The sequence below is a fragment of the Xiphophorus hellerii genome, chromosome 22 (genome assembly GCF_003331165.1).
Source record: "Xiphophorus hellerii strain 12219 chromosome 22, Xiphophorus_hellerii-4.1, whole genome shotgun sequence".
Classification (NCBI taxonomy): Eukaryota; Metazoa; Chordata; class Actinopteri; order Cyprinodontiformes; family Poeciliidae; genus Xiphophorus; species Xiphophorus hellerii.
The window spans coordinates 25,184,981-25,209,991 of NC_045693.1; the positions used below are offsets into that span (position 1 = coordinate 25,184,981).

Sequence of the window (25,011 nt, forward strand, 5' to 3'; positions counted from 1 at the left end):
TGTTGATTCCACGTCAGAAGCTCCTGTTTGTGATCCTTTACAAACTGGGCCGTGACACCGCTACACAGTCCGGCCCCAAAGAGTCATTTATCGGTACATTTTTACCAGAGGATTGTGGGAACTTTTCACCTGTAAATTGTAGCTTTTCAAGAGATGTATCCCTGAAAACAGTAGTCATACTCATATTTTCAAATTCTGTCAAGCTTAGACCCAAAACGTTAATGTATATTCTTGTGATGAACACACAATGTAGTGCATATTTGGTAAAGGTCAAAGCATGGGGGATGAATGTTTTAAAAAAAAAATGTTTTCAAAGAAATACAATCTTTACCCAGCTTTAAAGACGTGGTATGCATCACAGCACATCAATGCCTTCTCTTACAACTTTCCACTCATGAATCATCTGCAGTAATTGTTGCCATTATCTTTATGATCTCTTTGGGCTCTTTTATTTCCGTGTTATTGCTTATGATCCACCACATAAAGTCCCACTGAAACACATTAAGGTTTGTTGGTGTGATTAAGAAAACAAGTAAAAGTCCAAAAAGTGTTCATGCTAGGTGGGGAATGTTGTCAGGTGTTCTTTGATTATCTTTTTTTTATCAGCAGTGGGGAAAAAAGGTGTGGCGTACGCCAAGTGTGAGCTTTGTTCCACATTAGGCAGCAAGACAAACAGGTGCATGTGTTTATGATACATAAAAGTGTCATGAAAGTCCAGAATTGGAAAAAAAACAAAACAGTCCAACCGCTGCTCTGTACTGCTCTACAGTGAAAGAGGTATAAGACTGAGACTTTGGAATGAAACTAGTACTTTTTCCTTTCTGTATGCTATTTTGATAGTTTTCTTCATCTATTTTTGTAAAAAAAAAGTCATATAGGAAAATGCCAATAAAATACAATAAAGTAATAAAATCCTGTCATGTGTGATTTTAGACAACCGTAGAGGAGTGAGGCCTAAGAGCTACAGGTGAGGATGAAAACTCCTGGAGAGAAAAGAGATCTTTTAAAAAGACAGGAACATCTGTAAGTACAGTTCGATTAAAAATATTATTTTGAAAGAACCAGCCAAAAGCATTTCTAAATTTAGCTTCAAATAAGAGAGACCTCTCAGTAAAGTGCAACGTATGCTTGACCTTACCAGAATGTGAACTTTTAAATGGGTTAGTTTGAGAATCTGGAGTTTAATTTCACTTAAAGGGGCAGTACTGTGTGTTCGCCAGCCACATAGTGCCATTTTATAGCACAATCAATTAACCATGTTAACTTCAGTTGTTATAAAAATGTTGAATATATATATCAAATATAACTCAAAAGAACTCTGACTTTGATTTTGTGTGCCATGAAATTGGGCCTCTGCTCCTTTAAAAACTCCTGTTCTTTGAGAAACTCCGCCTTCAGAAAGTAATCACAACACCGCTCCTCTATTAACCCTTTAGCAACATTTTTATCGGTGAAGTAGCTTACATAATCAGCTCAGCGGATGCACAGTTCCACTAAATCTTTGCTAATTGCCGCTGGCTAGTCTGAAGGAGCCGAGTTGATTGGAGGATTGCTCCGTGAGGCGGCAGCCTGAAATCTGCAGCTCAGAGGAGGAGCTTGGTCCACCCAGGCGTTTTGCACAGCTGAATGGTTGCCATGGGAGATTAAATGATTTCTTAACCATGCATGAAAGAATCAAGGCAACACTCCAGGTATGTTTTCGATGAGGGAATAACATTATAGCATGACATAAAGCTCAAAAAAGTTGAGTTTAAACAGTGCCAAAACGTATTAGCAAGTTTGATGCCTTTCTCAGTCAACATTCAGTTAAAGGATTAAGATCAACAATAATGTCGACCTCAAATGTTTTCACCTTTGTTTCATTACAGACTAAAACAAGCGAGAAGAGCTCAGTCTAAAGTAAATCCCCCCAAACGCCCAGCAAGTTCATGAGAAGAATCTGTAAAACCACACCAAGCCTGCCGGTTTTCTCAGAAACATTGGCCAGGAAGGAGCTCTAATCTCACCACTAGATTAATGTCTACAGGTTATTTCCCACCATAGAAACCTCAACTAAACACATTTAGATTCCTTCTCAGCATTCATGGAAGAAATGGTTACAGCACCCACAACCTATTGGGTATCTACTGTCACCCAGTGAGTCTCCATGCTGCACGCCGTATGGAGCACTCCACACAGCACTGTATTGAGTATGAACCTCTGCCGGAATAGGTCCAGCAGTGGTCTACCACATCAACAGGAAAGTACGGCACCACAGGGGCCACCGGATCTCACTTCTTTGAAACTACATCGCTGCCTGCACTGCTTCCACGGCCACAGCACTGCAGCTAGCAGTGTCTTCTAGTGATCTCGCTCTTTAGATCACAAACCTGTTTTTTTGTCTTTCTGTAGATTCTATCCAAAGACTTGTCATTGTCTCCTTATCTGCCCCGCTGTGAGGCAAACTACATGAGGGTTCGAGACCAATTACAGGAAGTAGACCTGTGCGTAGCTTTGTGTACTAATTATAGTTGGCTTGCAAAAAAGCACAATGTGAAAGCAAATTGCACCAAAAGGAAGAAAAGTAAGTCTGCTTTTGATCAGGACCAAAGGACTTTCCTGGTGTGAACAGGCCATAATTAATAATCTGTCATATTCTCTATGCTAATGTCTAGATTAGCATAGAAGATATTTCAATAATCTGTAATATCCTCTATGCTAGTGATTATTTAGCAGATATTGGGTTCAGCTTCTCCTTATTCAGCAGCTGTTTAGAGAACCGTTTGTTTTAAAAGGAAGTTAAGTTGAGAAATGAATTAATTATTTATGAAGCTCTTGAAGGAATTTCTACAAAAGCACAGAGCTGCCACTGAGGCTATGCTTTTCACATTTGAACAACATACTATTATGATATTACAATATTCATATTTATCGTATTATAGCAAAAATCTATTCATGTCTTAACAACATCTCACACTGCACTAACATGATAATATACAGTACAAATATATTTATATTGTTGGAACAATAAAGCTTTTATTTTTCAACATATACACATCTCAAGTTTTTGTAAATATTCAAAGGGGAAGGTGAAGTATAACATATGATGTCCCACCTCATAATTACTTTATTCTGCTTCCTATGTTGTGATAAAAGTCAAAACTCATAGCTACACTGTAAAAAGTGTATTTGGTTATTATTAGGAAATAAGTTAATATAAATTATTAGTAGATGTTGTAGACTTTTTTTTTTTTACATTAATCTCACTGAACAACTTGCTCTTTTGTGTTGAATTAACTTAACTGATAAATTTTTAACTTAAACAAATAAAGGCCATTAAAACAGTTAAGAGAGAAAAAAAGTCAAGTCAAATCAACTTAATAAATGAAGTTGGATAAACTTAATTGAATTACTTGCTACCAACTGAAGCAATTCAGTTAAGTTGGTTCAACAGTTGTTGTTGTTTTTTTTCAGTGATGGATGTAATCGAGTTCTTCTTCCTGCTTGGTTTGAGATTCTGCTGATATCCAGCAGCTTTGTGATAAACACACCGTGAGTAGGAACTTAAACCACAGCCACGCTTTCACACAGACTATCAATCAAAAGCTCCTTATCCTAACACACCTTCCTCTATTGTCCTAGCTGTGGAGTAAATCCTTTTGATACCGTCTAATTATTTCCTTGAGCGGCTGAATGTGAAGCTTTTGGGCGGAAGACTGAAACAAGAGAAACATGTGTTTCTACTAATGACATGTTTATTTTGGGGTCAATATTTCACAGAAAGTGCTGAGCCAAGTTGCACATTTGTGAAAGACCCACATTAAAAGCAGAAATGCAACAGTGGTTCTTGTGATCGTATGAATTGCATCTCTTCCCAAAACCTTCAATGCCGAAAGAGTTTTAATCTAAAAAAATAAAAAAACAAACAAAAAAACACATAGTTTAGTAGAACTTCTACTAAAGCAGAAGTTCTGTGCACATCATTTTATTTGTGTAGTAAATGATAGAAAATACCATCATATGTTTTGATCTTCTTGCCAAGAATGAAGCCGTGTTTAACCTCATGGCTGAATATGGAGCCATAACCTTTACTGTCTATAATATTGTTATAACAAGATTGCATACTGTACATACTGTATGTGGGCAATAAATATTCACATTGTAACATAATGTAGCTCTATTTTTCTGCTTCCTGTTGCTTTTGTCAGTTTGTTTGTGGCGGGTTTTTTTTTTTGACACATTGCACTGTACAACTTACAACCCACGGACCTTACCACAGGGGCCGCTTCTCATTGGCTGATGCTCACGATGGTCACGTGCGTGGCCGTCTCACAAACAAACTTAGCTTCCCGTTAGCTAAGTACAGCATAACGGCAGAACTGACACAACTTCTACACCTTGAAGCCTGTCTGCTACACAGTCTTACGTTAGCTAAACAGATCAATAGGCAATGTGTCTGTATCTGACATGCACTGAAGATTTTATTTTAGCAGAAAAGGCTTTGGACTAAATTGTTACTCGTGTTAGCCACGTTAGCACCAAGTACAGCTAGTCAATCAACCGTCGCTGTGTTCAGGGAAGCGCTGATTAATAATCGAGAAATAAATATCAAGCCTGGAAACTTGATATCGTTGTTATGAATGTTATGTTTTTAACGTAATCTTTGCTCGTCTTGCAGGCGGTTGCCACGGTAACAGATGTGCTTAAACTACAAAGATAGAGAGAGAGTAAAAAGGTAGGAGTGGTTTTGAGTTGATCACCTGTTCGGGTTATTTTACCTTTGTTTACCTTTGCTGTGGCGCATTACAGCCGCTGTAGTTTCTAAACGTTGGACTAATTACCTCGTTCGTTTGTGAGTTTACGTCATTCACAACAAACATCAAATAGAACAAATATATTTAATAAAATTTTAACAAACAAATGGCTTCTACCGTGGTAATTATGTGAAATTAAATTAATTATATCCCAACTTCAGAAGATTTGCCTTTACCTTTACAGAGCTCTTTGGTTCCTCCCATCAGTCTCTAGCTTCTCATATTTAGGTCAAAGTTCAGATCTACCATAACTGACTGACACCTGCTGGCCTCAGGTTTGCAACCAGCTTGTGACTGAGAAACCAGTAACCTCCTCCCAGATGATGACATGAACTTGTTAGTTCCTCTGTCCATGTAGTAGCTGATATATTGTGAAAATCCGGTAGAAATGATGCACTAATCATGTTTACATAGAAACAACGAGCTGCCAGGCTGTTTGTGAGACTTGCGTGGGTCGGTTGTGGGCGGAGCTTGGTAAGGTCTATTCCTTATGAGCAGAAGGAAGTCACCTGAGGCAGGAAATCCCCCCCTCGTCAGCTATATATCTACAACACGCCCCACCCTCCTGTCAAAACAGGCAGGTCTTCAGAGAAGCATGCCACTTTCCTCTCTTGGCTTTGAACAGAGTTGTCACTGCAGCCTTCAAACAGGAACAGACGCATAGCAGGATCTATTGAAACCAGCCGCTGTCTTTGATTTCAGGAGTGAAAGCATGACGATCCGATACTTGCTTCAGCTGGTGGCTGTCGGTAAGAGGATTATTGTAACTCATAACTGAATGAACTTTTTTTTTCTTTTTCATGAAGCACTATTTGCCTTTGCACATGCGTACGTGCTTGCATATTTGGGGTCACATATGGGCACATTCAGTTGCCCATATGTGGCAACTGAACTTTTTATTGTAAACCATGAATCATTTGTTCTCTGAAATCCTTCTTTAAATGGTCCAAAGATGATTATGTGTATCTTTACAAAGAGCACAGTGGTGCCATAATCTCTTTATCTAATGTTGAGCAACTCAGGGATTCCCCAGTAGTCGAAGTGTGACAGGCAGGCAGGCAGGAGGGAATTCCCTCGGTAATCACCCTACGTAGCAGAAGCATATATGGTATTGTTTGTGTGTGCACACACAGTCAGTGTGTGCACACACAGTCAGTGTGTGCACACACAGTCAGTGTGTGCACACACAGTCAGTGTGTGCACTGACTGTGATTCTTTTCAGCTGTTGCTATGGGAAGGGGCCAGCGGTTGTCTACTGTGCTTAGCTTAGATGGTGGATTTATTTGGTTCTAAATGTTAATGGCAAGATAAATGGACATTGTGAAGGAAATGAATGACTTTATGATTGTAAATCAAAATGAACATCTGCACTGTGATTGTTGACTGAGCGCAAACATACCAAGAACGACAGCAACCAGCTACATAAATATCATCACCTCCCTAAAATAATGGTCTAATTAATTTTTTGCCAAACGCAATTTTTTATTTATTTTTTTGCCTAAACATCTTTTGGCAAAAGATGACTTATTTTGGCCACTACCCTGCATGTCGACACATCCATTCGCTCAGCTAATCTGCTAGCATAAACAACACATGTAACTATTATGTAGCTACTGCTAATCTCTTAATTTCTTCCAGAGAACAAATAAATATTTCAAATAGTAGATTTCTTGACTTTACTATTGTGATTGTGATTGTATTGTCAGATAAACATAATAAAAAAGGAATATTAACTTAGCTGATCATTTACCTCTGAATCTGCTAAATGCTGCTTTTGGATCGCTAGCTTCTACATATGTTACTGCTGTATGTAAAGTGGGGAAAAAATGCTTACAATGCCTTTCTTCTTCATTAGTCCTGGTCAAAAATGGCACTCATCCTGGAAAACAACACCCATTGCAATTGTGTGACATTACACTATGCTTCTTCAAAGGTTTTTGACATCACTGGTCTGCTGTACCTCAATAAATAGTTGAGCTGTTTTTTGCTAGCTGCCATTTTTGTCGTTTCAGTCTCGGCTGGTCGCGGTTGCCTCTCCATGGAGACCAGCTGCACTGCCATGGAAACCAATAATGGCACATTTACATCGTCCACGGCATCACAGGCTCTAATTGTGATTTTTCTTGGGTCAACAGCTCAGTAAGTTTTAAAAATGGACCTTTTTCCACATCTTCTAGAGAAATAGCAGACGTTTGTTGTGCTGTAGTTGTTTTTTATGGAAGTTTCTCAGAAGGTATTCTTGCGCAAATGCCCTCTGGTGTTAAAACCATATGAAGCTTAAACACCATGTCTACGTAAGCTACTCAGTTTTTAAGTGTTTTTCCATGCTCCCTTTATTAACTTTAGAATCATGTTATGGCAAATGGCGGTGGCAAAATTGAGAAGATAATCAGCTCCAACGGCACACATCTACACACCCTGGGCTGCTACGAGACAATAGTGTACTGCTGGGACTGCATGTCAGAGGTATGAAAAAACTAGTCATTTTTGAAACGAGTGGTAGCAGTTTTCTACAAAAACCTTCTAATTTTACTCCATATTTCTTTTTACACAGATGTCTACCACAGCAACATGTCATGGTGAGTATTTACCTGCTTCTTTCCACAGTCACGGTAGTAAAAAAGTTGAATAAGATAGATTCACAGACTGATAGGCAGATTTCACGCGCCCAACCCGTCATAACCGGTCTTTCTTGTCCTCCCTCGTAATTCGGTCATATCAATTTTATAGCTCTACTTCCTGAAGCGCAGTATCACCTCGGTCTTTTTCCAGACGCTATTATGATTAAAATGATAAAGGCGCAGGGATTTTCTCAAGCATTTACAAGTTTGGACTAATTGAGGAGCTGTCAGTATTAACCTCCAATATTTAACTCGGCATAATATGTGATTGCTAGATTTTCTTTGCGCAAGGCAGAAAACAATTTAATTGCGTTTTAGTCAGAAAACTTTACTCTGTTAAATAAAAAGAAGCAAGAATTGAGGTTCTTCATGATAAAACGTTCTTGTTTTTGCAGTAAACTGCACGAGGAACACAGAACATCCTCCAGAACCAGGTATGTAGGATCCACCGCAGCAATGACATCACACTTTATTCACATGATGTAATGGTTACTGAGTCACCAGCTGCAGTAAAAGTGCTTTCCCTTTTCCTTTCACTACGGAGCTTGACATTTTTACTACTCTTTTAAAGTGGTCTTGCTGTTTGGTTTGCCAGCCTCTTCAAATACATACTCACACTTTTCTTAAACTTTTTGACTATTATGTAACTAATTTTCTAAAACAGGAGAAAAAACCCCCCCAAATCTCTGTTTTTGCTACGTCCTAAAGTTTAAGCTATTCAGGATTAGCCGTGGTCGGCTATCAGACTAGTATGGCAGGAAAACTTTGAAGGAAATTTTCTCTCTATGCACAAATATTTAAAAGGAGAATGCCTAACACCATTTAATTCTTTTTACTTATGACAAAAAAAATGCAAAAAAATCCTGATAATTGTGTAGCATTCATTGTTTTTTGCAAACAATACTACCCAGTGTAACCTATGGCAATTGGCCGAGCTTTACCTTCGTCTTCCAGAGTTCAGGACAAGTTTTATAAAATGTAATTTATTCTGATTATTTAAGCATTAGAGATCAACTGTCTAATTCTGTCGGTTTTGTTCTAGAAAACCCACCAGTTTGGCTCATAGTCGTCATTTCTGCTTCTGTCCTTTTGGTGATTTCGGTGATTTCGGTGATTCTGTTCTTCGTCTGCAGAACCGTACGTCGCAGGTATCCTCAACACCTCCAAGTGTTTACAGTCTAACCTTTACTGCCGCAATCGTGCATGTTTTGAAGAAAAATGTCATTCCTGTTTGCATGCAGATTGAAACAACAACGTTACACTGGAGGGAAACCAAGCCATCTGAACCAAGTTGAGATAGCTCTATGAATCACTAGAAACGGTTTTGCACATGACCGTCGCAGCTTGGTGCGGGACGACGCTACGCCTTCGGGTGCCTTCATGAACTCCTTGTTTTCTAACAAAGGGGCATCCTGGCAATTGAATACCTCACCTGAGAAGTATGTGAGGCATCGTCCCAGCCTCTGCAGACTCTGTTGGGTGGAGATAAGCTCTTCTTTTGCTGTATTTAAGGAGCTGATCTCTGGATGTAAAAAGCAGCCATGTAGCAGTGAGCTTGGACAAGATAAAGTTCTGCTTGGAATGGATCTATGATTTCCTCACCAGCTCAAAGAACTCCATATAGTTTAAAACGTGTGTTAAGCTTGTTCTGTATGTTTTGTTTTATTCTGTGTTATTGTGTTTTCTGCTGTCTGACCACAAAACAATGAATTTCTGAATGATTTTGATTAAAGTGATTTTTAAATTTAGCTTGTTTTTCAATCTCCAACTTGGCCTTTTGTTGCCTCTGCACAGCAGCACTTTAAGGTCAAGAAACTACCGGTCCTGTCTGTGTTTTTGTTGTTTCTTAATTTTACTTTACTTTTCAGATTATTATTATTATTATTATTAAATCTACATTGTTCCCTGCTTGCACACTGCTCCTCATTGCTTTACTTATACTTTGTTTAAAGTGTTTTTCTTAACAGGTTAAACTTTGAGCCGACTCACGTTACAGCAAACAAATGTACGTCTTACATAAACAATGTTTAACATAAACAATTGTATATGTTGGTTTACTGATTTTGCTTCACCGAACAATACAAAGTGTTACATATCTATGCAGTGGTGGCGATAAGAAGTTTTAAAACATTTTACAAATAAAAATCTAAATAGTGTGGTGTGGAAATGTGTTGAACCTCTTTAACTGATAAAGTACCACACTGACAGCGAGGTGTGGACTGGCCCTCTGGGTGATACCTGGAGGGCCGGACCCCAACGGCTCATTGGCCCCTCTGACCAAAGCTATACATCTTTCCATTTGAGCTGATTGTAGTTGGAAAAGTGACTGTAAATGATTAAACGTTTTTTTTACATTTCTAAACTGCTTTAGCAACTTTTATTATTGGTTTGCGTCATTCACCCCGTTAGCTGATGACGCTATTAGCAGACTCTTCTTTTTTTTTACTCCTAGTCCAGCCGTGTTGAAAGTTGTTTCAAGCTTTTTGTTTCTAGGGACTGGAACTTTACCCGTAATGTTTTTCTGAATGAATTTCAATTCAAAGGAATGCATTCAGGGGTATCAAAATAAAATATTTTGATCAAATAAAGGAGTATTTATTTTGTCAAAATAAAATATAAAATAAGATAAATATTAAATTTATTTTATTTTGATAAATAAAATAAATCCTGAATACCTTATTAAGAAAATAAGGTATTAAATAAGGAAATAAGAAGAAATGCACCAGGTGCGGAAATAATCGGATCGCTCCAATTTCCCTTAACTCTTACAAGTTAAGGATTTAATTCGTAAGAGTTAAGGAAAATCCGGATTTCCTTTTACTCGTAAGAATTAAGGGAAATACCTCGGCAACAAACTGTAACAAACATGCATACAGAGTGGCAGGGTGTCACAGAATCTCTTTTTCCGGACTGTGGACTTGCCACAGTGAAAGAAAATATCAAAGGTCAAAAAAGAGGGAAAAGCCTAAAGGTCTGTGAATCGTGAAGTCTAGCATTTCAAAGAAATGCTAGACTTCAGCTAAACCTACTAGGAGCTCTGGCACACCAAGAAAATAATATAAAACCGGTCCATCAGGCTCGCTCAGACCACACCAGGAGGTGAGTCATTGTTATCAGCCCCAGACCGGTCCGTTAGCATTCCTGGTATCTGAGCACTTTCTCCACAATGTCCCACAAACATTGCTTCAGTTTTATTTAAAGGAATTTAGGGGGATTTCAAAGTGAAGTAAACACTTCCCTCTGGGGGTTTGAAATGTTGGAGGGAAGTGAAGATGGTTACCTGGACCTGTGAGGATGAGAGCTGGAGTTGAAGATGATGACAATGGGATTTTCCTAAAGGGCCTTCAAAAATCTGTTTACTGGCAAAAATCAGAAACAAAGGAAGTGAAAGTAATTGAGTTAAAAGAGCCTCATTTTATAATCTAGAGTTTAAAGGTTTTCATCACCTTAATGCTTTATTGGCCAATGAGAGAGATAAGATCAGGTAACACACACAGCTGTTTGTTTAACCCGTTACACGCCTGAATTGATTTGCCACACAAATTTATGTCTGCTGCGTTGCACAATGAAAGTGGAAGTTGTTTTTGTATCGTCCCTGGTATACAAAAACAAAGGGCGATACACACACATCAATAAAATGATGTGTGTGTTTCTTCACACAGAGTGGAAGTGTGTGAAGAAACACACACTGCCACTGTGTGTGTTTCCCAGTTTCAGTGGCAGTAACTTTTTATGCAGCTACCATCTGAAGAATCATGTATTCAACCTGGATCTTAATTTATGCAAAAGAACCTGAGTTTTGAATGACGCTTTTATGAATTTAGGATGTAAATTGATCAGAGTTTTTGCTGATTTCACCATGTCGCCTGTGTTTTGCACTGTGTACTTTGTGTGCAGTTCAAAACGCGGCCATTAAGCATGATAAGTGTTTCGGTAACTACACACAGATATCTGAGAATACAAACCTGAACAGCAAGACAACAGCAGAGCTAAAAAAAATATATATATATAAATAGAAAACACAGGAAAGACTCAAAATACAGGAACCTGAACTCAGATAAAAATAAACGCAAAGTCAGTGGAATTGTCACATGCAGGACCCTTTTATTTAACCTTCATTACTCAAACTACTACTTTAAAACTGGGTGGGATTCCAGCATTATCTGCAACATGTCTTCTCTCTGCGCCACCACATGATTGTGTCTTTGCTGTATCAAGTCTCACTAAAATGTTCACATGATCCAAAAATCCTCCCCAAAAACATGCCTCATCCCGTCACATGAGTGGCATTGATTTTGAATGTTGAACGCTAATGCAATCCCCGAATTTCTGAAGAAGAAAAAAAAAAAGCCTTTCATCAGCAAATACCCACAAGACAAGAGGACAGAAAAGACATAAGATAAGCAGAACACACCAGAAAACAATGCCCACTGCTTTCCTTTCCTGTAAAGGCGACACTTCCAGTAATTACATTGCTGCATCACTGCTCTGCTTGTCACGAAATGCCCATTTTTGCAAACTATGACAGCCACTCATGCAGCTCTGAGATCACTGTTCATTATTCATAACACATTTACACAGTGCATCGCCAGAAATCAAATAGAATATATACTAGAAAAGCTGTTTTGCCATAACTTATCGGCCTTCTGTATCTGTCAAGCTGAAACAGAAGTTCAAAACTCAAAGTGTTTACACATGGAAAGTTGGAAGGAGCTCTGCTTGTGTCTCGTTTTAGTTTATTGCTGGTGGTTTAATGGAAGAGTTTTGATTTCCTCTGTGTGTCCTTGTTTGGTTGGTTTTTTTTAAATGTGTGAAGGACGGCAGTGGTAAGAGAGGGCTGGCGGGAGGTTAGGATGGGGCAAGAAGAGACACTCAGAGAGGGTTGGTATGTTAGGGGAAAACCTGCGAATGTAAGCAAAAAGAGGAAGCAGTTTTGAAAAAAGCAGTGCAGTCACCACGCACCACTGTAATTACAGGGGGTGACATCGGAAAATTTTTTTGTCATGACAGTTTTTTTTTTTTCTATGTTAGGGCCAAAAAGCATGTTTGCATTAAAAAAAAAAAATCTTTATTTTTAGGCAACAGATCGCATCCAAATTGAACCCAAACAAAGACGGGCGTAGCTACAATCCCGACTGATAAACTCCATCTCCCTTTTGACCCTTAAGAAAACCTCTTCACGTCTCTTAACCTTTCACTTCTCAACCATAATCCTACATCTCGCTGGTGTTGGTTCTTCTCAAGTTGCCCACACAACCACAACGCTCACACAGTATTATCTGCAATACTATCTCTATTAGTTTCACAATCTGACTGTCGGAATGTGAAACTAATAGAGGAAGCGCACCAGCAAAACAAAACCCCGCATGAAAAGTTGATTTACTGCCTAACTTTGGTTTCATTACCAGAACAGAAGATGAGGAGCCGCATTTGTTTTGGTATCCATCAACAGCTGCAGAGCATGGTCTGGTCGCACAGGTGAGGTAAAATCACCTGAGAAGTCAGGTGTAACAGAGAGCCGGGCCCACTCCAACCTGCTCAGCAAAACCTCCCGCAAGCCGCAAAGAAAAGATTTCCCGCCCACCTGCTAGTTATAAGAACAGCAGCCACACAGGAAATATGTGATTATATTTCATTTTATTTTTGCTCAGAGGCTTTTCAATGCACATTTATGACTTAAGAACATCCTGACGAGTCATTTGAATCATCAAGTGCTCCTAGATTTCTGGTCATCTCCGCCACCCTTCGTCCCCTTGCATTGTTTCCCTTCACAACTTTGTTGCCAAGGTAAATATTGAACTAGCACACACCTGGTGGACCTGCAGACCTTGCTGAGTTCATTATAAAAACTATTTCCCAGTCGAACCTCTGAAAATGATCAACAGAGGAACTTCTCAAAGGGTCAGAGGCGTTAAATTGTGAAGTCACGATAACTAATGACCGATGAATACAGCATTTATGCAGGTGACAGTTACTTGATTGTGCTATAGAATGATAGTATGTGGCTGGAAAAGACACAACACTGACCCTTAATGTTAGAAAAATTATCCAAGTTCATTTACTTATGAGTTTATTTGAAAGGCCATGTTTTCATATTATTATTCTGTTTGTTGTTTACTTGGCTCCTTTCTTTTGTGATACACTATTAACTGTTTTTAGGATGTTTGCCTGGAGGCTAGGAACATTTACACATTCCTGTGTCATCAGCTGCTTTCGTCATTAGCTGCCTGTGAAGCTGATTTGCAACAGTAAGCATCGTGCCCTTGTAAGGGCATGTCCATAGAAGGTTCCAGAACAGCTTGTGGTAAAGATTATTGATCAATTGTTTGTGTGACTGTATGGAAAAAGCCCAACTTCCTTACTTGTATTCATAATGAAAGGCAGTTGACCCCAGACAGTGTTTGACTCCGTGTCTGACTCAGCTTCCCTCTTCTGAAGAAAAGTAACTTGTGCTTTTGGTTGATTCCTTGCAGGTTGGGATCTAAAATAGGCCCAACACTTAATAAACCTTTTGCCTTTCAACCGTAATAATTCTGCATTGTTCAGGCAGGAAACAAAAATGTGCGGTAGGGCGTGGTACTTTACAAATAACATGTTTAAGAAGACGTCTTACAGGAGGAATCTGTCACAATGTGAGTGTAAAGGAAGGAACAAGCCAAAAAAAAAATTTAAAACCACAAAACAAAGAACTGTAAACCATCTATGTGGTCACCTCTGGTTAGATTAAAAATACACGCAAGGCTTGTTGTTTTGCATCAGCATTAAGGGCGCGGCTCAGAAGACAGGTGAGAGGACAAACAAAACGCTACGCCAAGAATTTCCACAGTGAGAAACAATCTGCTAGATGTGACGACAGAAAATCACGTTTATGAAAAACAGCAGCCTGAGTCAGTTATCAAGAGCTTCTGATAAAACACCTGTTCTCTGTGTCATTAGCCTTTTCAAATGGTTTTATCAGAAATGATCTAGTCTTACAATAAGACCCCACCTCCCTCATTCCATCTGACAACTTTGTTCCTAAGGTAAATATTTACCTTGCCGACTATCAGGGTGTGGTTTGGTAAAGGTGTCGACTCACGATGGGGGCTTTTTTTCTCATTTGTGACGAAAAGAAGCAGCCTGCGTGTCAACTGAATGCAGCGCTTTCTGCTTGTTTGAAGAAGCTGCAGGCATCTGTAACCCAGAGTTGCGTCTTAGTTCATACAAACTCTGAATTTGGATTTGATAAATAACTTGTAATCCTTGTACAGGGACATTTGTTTCTGTTGGGAAAGGAGGCTGAGCCAGATACGGAAAGTAAAGATTTTAGTACGCCGCCTTTCATGAGTTTAGATTTCCTTCTCAAAGTTTTAACAATGTGAATACTTCTGATGTGATTTTTTTTGTTTGTGTGTGTGATTTTGTGATAAACCAAGTGTGTAGTTGCAACATGAAAGAACATTTTTCAAAGGTTTTTCTTTTAATACAAAGCAAAAAAAGTATGGAAATGTACAGTAGTTCCCGTTAAACTCCACTAACCCAACATGTGCTTTGCAAGTTGTTTTTTTTTTATGTTTATGTGTGTGATTTCTGAAACTGACGGTCTGACAGGACAACATCCCCGCTTCCCCAGAGTCCGACCGTGACATCCGCACCACGCTAGGAGGGCTGAACAAAGCTCAATTCTCTCAAACTGAACGGGACAAACAAATCACGCGTGGAAATATTTGTTTCTAATAAAATATTAATTTGCCACAATTATTGACTTGTAAAATAAATGCAAGGAAAACATCTTTTTTAAAAATCATTTATTTTCTAGTTAGACTGAGTCATGAACAAACAAAATGAAAACGAATATAAAAGATCGAGCTCCAAATGCGGTTCTGTGATGATGAAGACTGAGGAAGTCAGTCTGGTTTTTAAAGCATCATCACGGGCCAACGCTACAGAGTCCAACTTCTGTTTGCTCTCCAGTGCTGCAATAGAAACGGTAGAGCAAAGTTGTTTTATGTAAATATGAAATTCAGAATGCAACAAACAGAATTCAGAGGAGCTCTATTTTTTTCACATATCATCTGTCTTACATTATACTGTCACAACATCATTTTAACAAGTAATGTTTGACCTTATAAATGCATGGTTTGGAATGTATAGAATGAAAATACACATTAAATGATGATTCAGACATGATGATGAAGCATCTGTGAGAAATCAAAGGAAGAGAAACGACAATGGTCAAAATATTAAAAACATGTTATTTAAAAAAAAAACACATTAAAGAAACACATCTTGGAGTAAAAGATTGTGTTTGTGTCAGTTTTAAACATAATCTTGGTTTCTGCCTGCCCAGAATAAAAACACTCCTTAAGTTATTTTAATGTGTGTTGACACCTGCTACAGAGATGACAAAAGTAAGGCATTTTTTATAGGAAAATGATTTATACTGCCTTAAAAACATTGAAAGAGAAAAAAAAAAATTATTGCAAGCACATACATTTCTCACAGCCATTCATAGAGCAAGAGGTCAAAGTTAAAATATTTTCTTCGGCTTCCAGCCTCCAAAGGTTAAACATCTATCATATAAAACACTCCGGATGTAACCACAAATTATTTATAATTTCAACAATTAACACTTTAAAATGTACATCATTATCCATTCACAGCTGACTGCTGTGACAGTGTTTTGCTTTTCCAATTGTTCAACTTCACAAACTGCATATAAATCACAATCACATATCGGGTCGTTGTGCAAAGCACCGAGGAATTACAAAGTGTCTCAGTCTGCCATCCGGGAGGTTGCGTCTAAATAAAATATTCTTTCTGGCTCTCAGTCGGAACGAACTGCGAGATGGTCTGGCTGGTAAACTGCATTCTGTTGCTATCTTCTGTTTTTGTCAGCTCCTGGTTTTGGCATGTCCCCTTTCTTCTGTACAGAAATCGGATCAGTATGGCTAATGCAGCAACAATCCCAAAGATCACCACTATCAGGCCTAAAATGCAAAGAAAAAAGGCCAGAGATGAAGCGTTCTCTTAGGGCAGGCGTTGTTCTTTAAGGAAGAAATACACGATTAAAGATGAGTACACAATGTGATCAGTAGACTTGACAGAAACTCAACTATCACAGCCATAATAAAATTACCTAATTGCATTACATAGACACGATGCATTATACAGGCACTTCACTCACCTCAGGATGTTTGATGCTTGAAACATAAAGAGAAACTTACTGTGGATATATTTTGACTAACATATTTGACCACTTGGTCAAATACGAGCATAAAAAAGTAATCTCTAGACAGTCAATTTATTCTTACATACAAAAAACAAAGTTATAGAAAGATGCCAACATATTAATGGCATAACCTTTCAGATGAAACAGAATACTCAATTCCACTCCCTCGATCCCAATACCAACACACTATTTAGAACGGAAGCAAAACAAGAGACAAAAATAATGGATATCCCATTCATTTCCTTCTTCGCTACGTCTCTGTTCTTCAGAGAACTGTGAAATCTTGGTTATTTCGATCCAAAAGTTGACACATGTGCTCCTGCTGCTTATGATCACGCTCTTCAACACTAAGCAGCTCTCTGATAGCAGGCACCATGTCAGCCGGCCCACTTCGGTGGTTCTGATGTTGTTTGGAGTTTGCAAGGCCTTCGTTCATATAGCGACATAAATCATGTGCCGATCAAGGAATGGAGTCTGCTGTCAATCAAATTGCTTGTGCGCAACACACATCTCGGCAGGGCTCCCTGTGCCACCCTGAAGTGGTAGTGAAAAATACTAAAGAGCTGGTAAGGATTTGCAAAATCGGCCCCTGACACGTCCCTGGACAAGTGACTAATGAGGTGAAACCTCTCAGTCACCAGTGAAACTCAAAACCTCATTGAATGTTTCAGCCTCTCTCCTGCTCCCAGTCAGCCCCACTGCCCTGCCAAGTTTGGCTGCAGGAACGGTCACCAGTCTTCCTGCTCCGACGGTCATCTTCTACCAAAGTCTTTGATTGGCTCCAAGTCTGAGCCCTCTCTTCAGACCAATTTACCATGTGTGGTCCTACCAGAGGCCAGTACTCTGGACAACATAGCTGCACTGATCACATTTATTCTAACCTCCCTGTTAAAAGAGTTATGACGTTTGCAGAACCAAAAACCGGCATGTATTTGGATTACAGAGTGGTCCACATCCTTATTAGTTCTATTCCTGTTTACCGTGGAGACAATCGAACTGTTTGGAGAACAACCGTGAGGGTTCATTTACACAGTGTTTCTTTCACAGAGTGGTTTTATCAAGCATATTGAATTAAACCGTAAAGTCCACCATCGGACATGTCCCGTCTCATGATTGATTGATGATAATAGGAGCACAACTCTGGAACTAATTTCTGCTACAATACCTCCGATGAGAGCCGAGTCACTTCTGAGGGCATTGACTAACGGCTGGCCTCCTCCTACCGACCCTGATTGGTCTGCAGCGAACAGACAGTAGAAAGGAGACAAAAACAAGCAAAAGAAAATAGAAACACGTCACTGAACAATAAATACACATTTGAAAGAAAATAAAACAAGTGCGTGTTTATGAGATGAAGTTGTTTTTTTTTCTTAAAGTTAAGAAAATCCTTATTCTTGACATAAACTCTTAGGTACAACACAGTAGACTGGTCCTTAAGACAATCAAAGGAAAAACAAACAGAAACATTACATTTGCCATTAATTCATCCTTACAAACCCCAGAGATCAACAGAAAGAATGATCAGCCCTATAAAACCCAGACAGAGCTTGGTTGCGTACTTTTTTTTTTTACAACCTGAATCCTTAAGGAGAAGTTAACGTCCCTTCAGATTGACTCTTTAGTCCCTGTTTTTTATGTAGTTCTCCTTAATTAACATCATTGGATCCCACCTCAAAAATACAATCAATTCACACAATAAATATAAAACAAGAAAAGTACAAACACAATTATCCTGAAAAGTATAAGAAATAGTTCAAACTAAAATAATCCTTTATTTAGATGTCAAAACACAAGTGGTCATGTGGTGGGATTAGGATTAGGTATTAATTATTCAAAATGTTGACAGATATGTTGTGTTATGAACCAATTCTTTAATAGTTTTTTAAAATAGATTATAAATGGTAAGAGCTCTAATGACAGCTGTTTAAAAATGTTGCTCTGTTATCGATATTATTGTCGGATCCCTCAGCCACCAACACAAATGAAAATGGCAACATGAAGCTTTCTGGCGGTGCCCAATTGAATAAAAATTAAAAGTGAAATGATTCCCAGAATTTCTCTCCACGGACCATCAGTATCAGAAGTGCTTGGAGTAAGAATGATCAGTAAAAATCACAAACGACAGGACGGCGCCGCCCCTCCCTGACCTGGCTGGTGGTGTGTGTTTTCCGCTGCGTGGGGATTGGCTGCAGCGGGGCCACAACTGGACCGGATGAGCGGCCCCCTGACAACAACAGAGCCGGCGCGCGGTCGGAGGAGGGCGGCTTTCAGAGGGCTGATGGAGTTGAAGAGGACGGCAGACAGACAGCCGGCGAAGCCCAGAGAGCCGAGCTGAGCCAGCGCCGGATCCAAACCCTGAGAGTCTGTGGAGACAAGCAGTGAAACGGAGGACAAACTATTTTCTGGTTTAATTTTAGGTTCTTCAAACAGAAATAAATGAGAGCTATCTAAATGTTATTAAGATCTGAACAAGTGTAGTTTGATATGTCTGAAAATAATAGGATTAATAGGATATGTAGCCTAGTGATTGCATTATATCTTGTTTGCTAATTGCAGGGCTGTAATACAGGAGAGGAAGCCTCTTATATTCTTTTTTTTTAAAACTCCATCAATTCTCTGTCACCTGGGAGCAAGTCTTTGCACTTTTTCTCAGGTTTCTGTTTTTCCTCCTGATGTTTCCATGGTTACCCGAATACTATTTACCCCTTTCAGTAACTCAATGGTTCCCGCAATGGCACTGCGCGCCCACTAGGGGGAGCACAGTGCCATTGCAGAGGGAGGGAGGGGTCGGGAAGCGGTATGGATGAAAAAAAACAACAACAAAAAAACAGTTACACTAAAGTGTTTCACTGTAAAGATGGTTTGTAGTTTGTTTGGTAACAACCTGAAGTGTGAAATAAACTTCAGTGGAGTTTGAAAACAAAATATTTGTAAAGGTTTATGTCTGGCTGAATGATGTGTGCCCAGTTGATTTTTTTTTTCTTTTTTGGGGGGGGATTTTATTGTAATCCATAGGGGGACCCAGAAGAAAATCTTTGGGAACCACTGCAGTAACTGCAGGTGGCTGGTTTTAAGAGCAATGTGATTTTCTGAAAAAACAATCAGGGCTTTTTCTTGTTGCTGCCTGCTCAATGGGGCAATAAGATAAAGGACAGAACACACACACACACACACCTACACACACACACACACACACACATATCTTCAACTTATTTTTAACTATGTTCTACATAAAACACAATAATTGTTACTGCTACCTAACAGGAAAAGATGGTAAAGAAAAAAACTTCTAATTTGAGGCAAAACAATTATTATTATTATTTTTTACAAATTTTATGATAAAAAATGTAAGGATATCTGTTGTTGTTTTCTTCCAGATCCAGTATTGTGTACCCTTTACAAAATTAATGTCGTTTTGGTCTTTGAGAGGTCGAACTTACAGTATTATGTCCTTGTCAATATACCACTCGAAAATGGTCTCAAAACAACAATGTTATCATTAATCGCGATAATAACTAGGAGAATTTATCGTCCAGCAACGTTTATAAACATGACAGCCTACTTGTTAATTATATTGCATGTAATTCAGTGCTTTGACCAATTTCCAGTGCTTAAATTTTCTTGCCCTGGTTTTATTAGTATAGAACTTCACATTACATATGTAAGTAAAATAAACTCATCTGTTAGGTTCATTTTAATTTAGCAATCAAATGTAACAGGAAATTATTGTAAAACTTACTGTTGGTTCTTTGCTGGCGATAATGATTTCAAATCCAGACAGTAAATCAATAATAAAAAAAAAAAAAGTTGGAGTTTTGAGGCATTTTATTAAAAAAAAGAAAATAAATTGAATCTTTAGTATTTAACTTACAAACCACTAATCAGATTAGTGAATGAAACAGTTTGTTCAGAGTTTCAAAAGGGTCCCTGTGTCATTATTACAAGGAAAAACATCAGCATCTTTACCGTTGTAACAGTTTTATTTAACCAAATAAATTAAAATGTGCATCTGAAGATAGTTTGAGTGCTCAAAATAATAAATAAAAAAACCCTCTCATCTACTGTATGTTTGTGCAGCTGAGTCACTTACTGTGAACTCTACCAAGAGTCAGTGACCTTATGTCACTAAATTCAACACCAGAGGTCATGTTGAAATGTTCTTTGCTATGCTGGTCAACCTGGAAGGAAATGGCAGACTTCAGTACAAAAAAAAACAATATCAAGAAACGCAAGCGCTGAATTTCCTTCACTGTAGGTAAATATTAAAGAATTTAATCTATGAATAACGCTAAAAAATAATTCTCATCCCTGAAAGGTTTTAGTTTTTTTTTTTCCTAAACAAAATATTTCAGGTTGAAACTTCAGGCGTTGTGATGAAGCTTTGCTTCGAGAGTTCTGCGAAGTTCTAGTCGAGAAAACCTCATAGAACTGAAGTTGTGAAGCTGCCTATAACACAAACAGGCAGCTTAATGTGATGTCTGTTTGCCGCTAAAGTCGTTCTCCAATCAGTTTAAAGGCCGAGCTAAAAACCAGAGTTACTGAGGACGATGCGTTACCTGTATGGTGACGGAGTCGGCCAGTCTGCTGACGGAAACAGAATGCAGCTGTCCGTTAGCAAGGGACCTCACTCTGCTCCTGAGGATTTCTTCTTCTCTGCTACTTTCCAGCCTGTACCTCACCTCTAGCTGTTCTGCACTCACACAATGTAAGCATAATGACATGTTGCTATATTAATGTGAGACTTAAGCATATTTAGTATTGGGACAGAAACAGGCATGATGGTTGTATTCACTATTAGACAAACGTTGATTTCTATGTCAGCATCCTCTGCCGGCCCATTCAGGCTCACGGCTTTTCCTGTCAAAGCTGCCAAATTCTAGAAGTTGCAGGTGCTAGATTCGCCCACAGTTATTATTTTGTTCACATTTTGCTGAAAACCAAACAGTTCATCTATACAATCATCTCGTATCTGGTCTCGTGTATGATGGTGGTAGAGTATATTTGGATTTGCTGTGCAGCCACAGTCGAACACGTCTGCAGATGACAATATCCGATTGTCAAATATTAATCCATCTGTCTACCAGCTAAACTTTGGACAAAATTAAAACCCATCAAGAAAGTAAAAAAAGAAAATCAACTTTATTACTGATTATAGATAACCAAAGCACTACAGAAAAAGAAAAGAATTAACAAGATCTCAGCAGCAGCGTTTCATTGACCATATATTTGTGCAAGATGGAGTCATGAAAATAAATTTGCTTAATGGGAGAAATGGAGTTTTTCAAAAAGCTCACATTTAAAGAAAAAAAAACAAAAAAAGCTTTTGCCCCAGGTGGTTTCTCAGTTGTATCAAAGTGAGTGCTTGTCGCAAAATTGCAATGGAAACTCAACACGAGTCCCATGATCAACAACTGGATGTTACTACAGGTGGCAGCAACAAAGAGGACAACAGGAAGTGGTAGGAGGATGAGGGTGTGACGTATCATGACTTATTTTAGTCATGTGAACAAACGTATTTACATGTGATTTTAATTCCTGCATTTTCTATTTAATAGAAACGCAGGAATTGCAAAATTGTGTTTTTTTCGACATTAGCGGAATATCGGCAACGTTTTGCTCCCCGTGTGTACCGAGCTTCTAGCACAATCACAGTTGATCAACTGAGATCAACAATTATCACAGTTGATAAATGATTTCAAAAAGATGGAAATTCACTGGTAACGAAGGCAAAGGGCTGTAATATTAAATCCTAACTTTGAGCCTCAGGAGATGCCACCTTACATCAGCTAATCCTAATGAAATTATTAATTTTAGCCCAAATGTGTCAAAGAATGTGTTACTAATTTTTCTTGATAAAATAGAAAATGTACTTAGCGTTGACTCATTTAGAGACTAATAATGTTGCGGTCAGCAGTGTTTTCATGAGCGAATAAACGAATGGAAAGGCTATTATACACTCTCACATTGTCAATTATTCACCACTTACAGTCCTGCTAATTAATTTTAACAATTCAACACAACTCGTGTCTCGTTTCACGAAGCAGACCGTGTTCACACGGAACAATGACTCTAATTAACAAATCAAAGGAGGCGTTGGCACAACTCGCAAACAGCAGCAGCTCGGCTGGTAAAAACTTTGTGACGGCTGAAGATGTCGTTACATCTCACCACGTGTTTGTGTTGTTCTTTAGATTTCCAGATGGAGGTTTGAATTAGATCCTTATAAAGTGCGTGACAACTTGAAAGTTGCTTTCCAGGATTCTTTGAAGAGTGTTTTGTGTTGGTGTTGTGGTGGCGCAGGGGCAAAGCATGGCCCACGTGTTGAGGCCTTAGTCCTCGTGCCGGTGGTCGCAGGTTTGATTCCTGGCCTGGCAACATTTGCTGCATGTCTTCCCCCTCTCTCATTACACTGTTTCCTGTCGAGCTACTTTCAGATAAAGGCCACTAGAGCCAACAAAACCTTTAAAAAAACAAAAAAGTGTCGTGTGACTTACACTTGTAACTATAGATTACGATGATACAGCTGCAAAGAAAAAAAAAAAGATCTATGTACATATTACAAAATGTACATTTTTCATATACATATGAAAAATGACTTCAAATACATTTGGCTTTGGCTTCTGAGAGTTGAAGAGGTCGCTGAGCCATCAAAAACATGTGAAATTAGAAAATGTTGACAACCTGTGTATTTTTCTGCTCCACTAAAGGCTACGAAGTGATGTCCCTTTTCCTCCTCCTTCTCCACAAAAGCTACTAGTGAAGAAAGGCAGTAAGAAGTAATTGTTTTGGATGGGTTCATTTCAGTGCAGTCCAAACTGTGGCTGCTAACTCCTGTAATCAATGCCTAAAAGCAACACCTTACAAGCGTTTCTTGTAATTTTATAGATCCACATCTACTGAATAACAGTTGGGGAGTGTTTAAAAAAAACTTTCCACCTCTCTCTCACCTTGCTTGTTGAGCAGCAGAGCCAGGTACTGTCTGCGGCGAGAGCTGACGTAAAGGAACAAAGCAGGACTCTGGGCGCTCCTGAAACTCAGCGAAACGTTTTCTCCTCTCAGGTTCAGGTTGGGCAGAAAGGGGGACAAATGGGAGCTGCTGCTCCCGTTTGACTCATTCGGCAGGTTTTCCTCGAAGCTGTAGCTGAGGGATGTTTCCGGCTCGAAGGCGACTGAGACGTCTGCAGGGAAAGGTTCACAAAGCCTCACTGCAAAACAAGTCGGAACATTTTCTGCTAATATTTTGTAGTGCGACTTTTTAACTGTGCATCTTAATTTAGCAGAAATAAACTCTTAGCTTAGTTAGTTTCTCAAAACCACGCATGTTTTTATTCACCTTCCAGTAACTTTTGCTGGAATAAATAATATTGTTGTAACCAAGACCACCTCCCTGAGTTCCTTCTCAAATGCTATAAAGCCTAAATTTGGCAGTATCAGAATCAGAATCTACTTCTGATTGGCTGATCAGTGCCTCCTGACGACTCCTCTCCTGGACGCTTTGGCTCCCAAGCAGCCTGGCTGTGCAGGAAGTGACAAACAGAACCAAGCACTTGTAATTTTACTGTTTTTCGTGTTTATTAGTCAGTGTTCGTCCTACCTGAGTGAGAGCCAGCAGTGACCACCCTTCAGTTGTAATAAATGTTGTTTGGGGTTTTTTGCATTCAAAGTTGTCTATTTTTGAGAGAAGCTCTATAAAACTGTTTGTCACAGGGTGTCCTCACTGTACTAACAGTTTGATTTCCATGTGAAGTGAGAAGCTTCCAGAATTTTAAAAATTTGGTAACAGTGCCCTCCATGATCCTGTCCCCTCACCCCCATGTCCTCTTCAAGCATGAGTTCATACTAAAGTTTAACAATAAAAGTCAAACATCGCTTACTGTCAAACAGGGAGATCCATGCAAATGCTGCATCCACTCTTTTTAATTATTATTACTTAATCTCATTAGCATCCAATTTGCATAAGGGAATAAAATATTCCTGGCTTCTGACTTGGAATAAATTTTTAAAAAACTACTGCAACAAGAGAAACTTTGTGCATTATTTATATTTTTGCCTCTGTCACGCTGACATCGCTTCATTAGCGATCTGGCGAAACAGCAGCTTGAGAAAACCGGCCGACAGGTGATAAAAAAAACTCTCCAAACCCGGCTCTCTAATTACATCCCAGTCAGGTGACAGAGTTCTGATTTACCTGTGGAGCTCCAACAAGCTGCACAGCTGGGATTGGTTAATTATCCGACACACATGAGGCTGCGCTGCTGCGCCACTGTCATGGCTCAGTGTGCCGTTTATTTCCTAAATAACACAAACCCAACAGATGAGTCGAAACCCGGAGACACTTTTGCCAAATTAGGGTTTCAAACTGATTAAATATGCACAAGAAGACTCT

The 25,011-nt window shown here is 39.0% G+C and overlaps 1 protein-coding gene across 1 annotated transcript in view; it reads right to left on the reverse strand.

Annotated features, from left to right (window-relative positions):
• Positions 1–15,192: 15,192 nt before the first annotated feature.
• Positions 15,193–25,011, reverse strand: part of LOC116713854 (contactin-associated protein-like 4) — a 48,350-nt gene continuing 38,531 nt past the window's right edge. Inside the window, exons 19-24 of the mRNA XM_032554136.1 lie at positions 23,573–23,803; positions 21,182–21,315; positions 20,716–20,803; positions 18,773–18,988; positions 17,791–17,862; positions 15,193–16,383 (exon numbers count right to left, since the gene is read on the reverse strand). Coding sequence (XP_032410027.1) covers positions 16,196–16,383; positions 17,791–17,862; positions 18,773–18,988; positions 20,716–20,803; positions 21,182–21,315; positions 23,573–23,803 — 929 coding nt within the window. The 3' untranslated portion in view covers positions 15,193–16,195. The remainder of the gene's footprint in view (positions 16,384–17,790; positions 17,863–18,772; positions 18,989–20,715; positions 20,804–21,181; positions 21,316–23,572; positions 23,804–25,011) is intronic.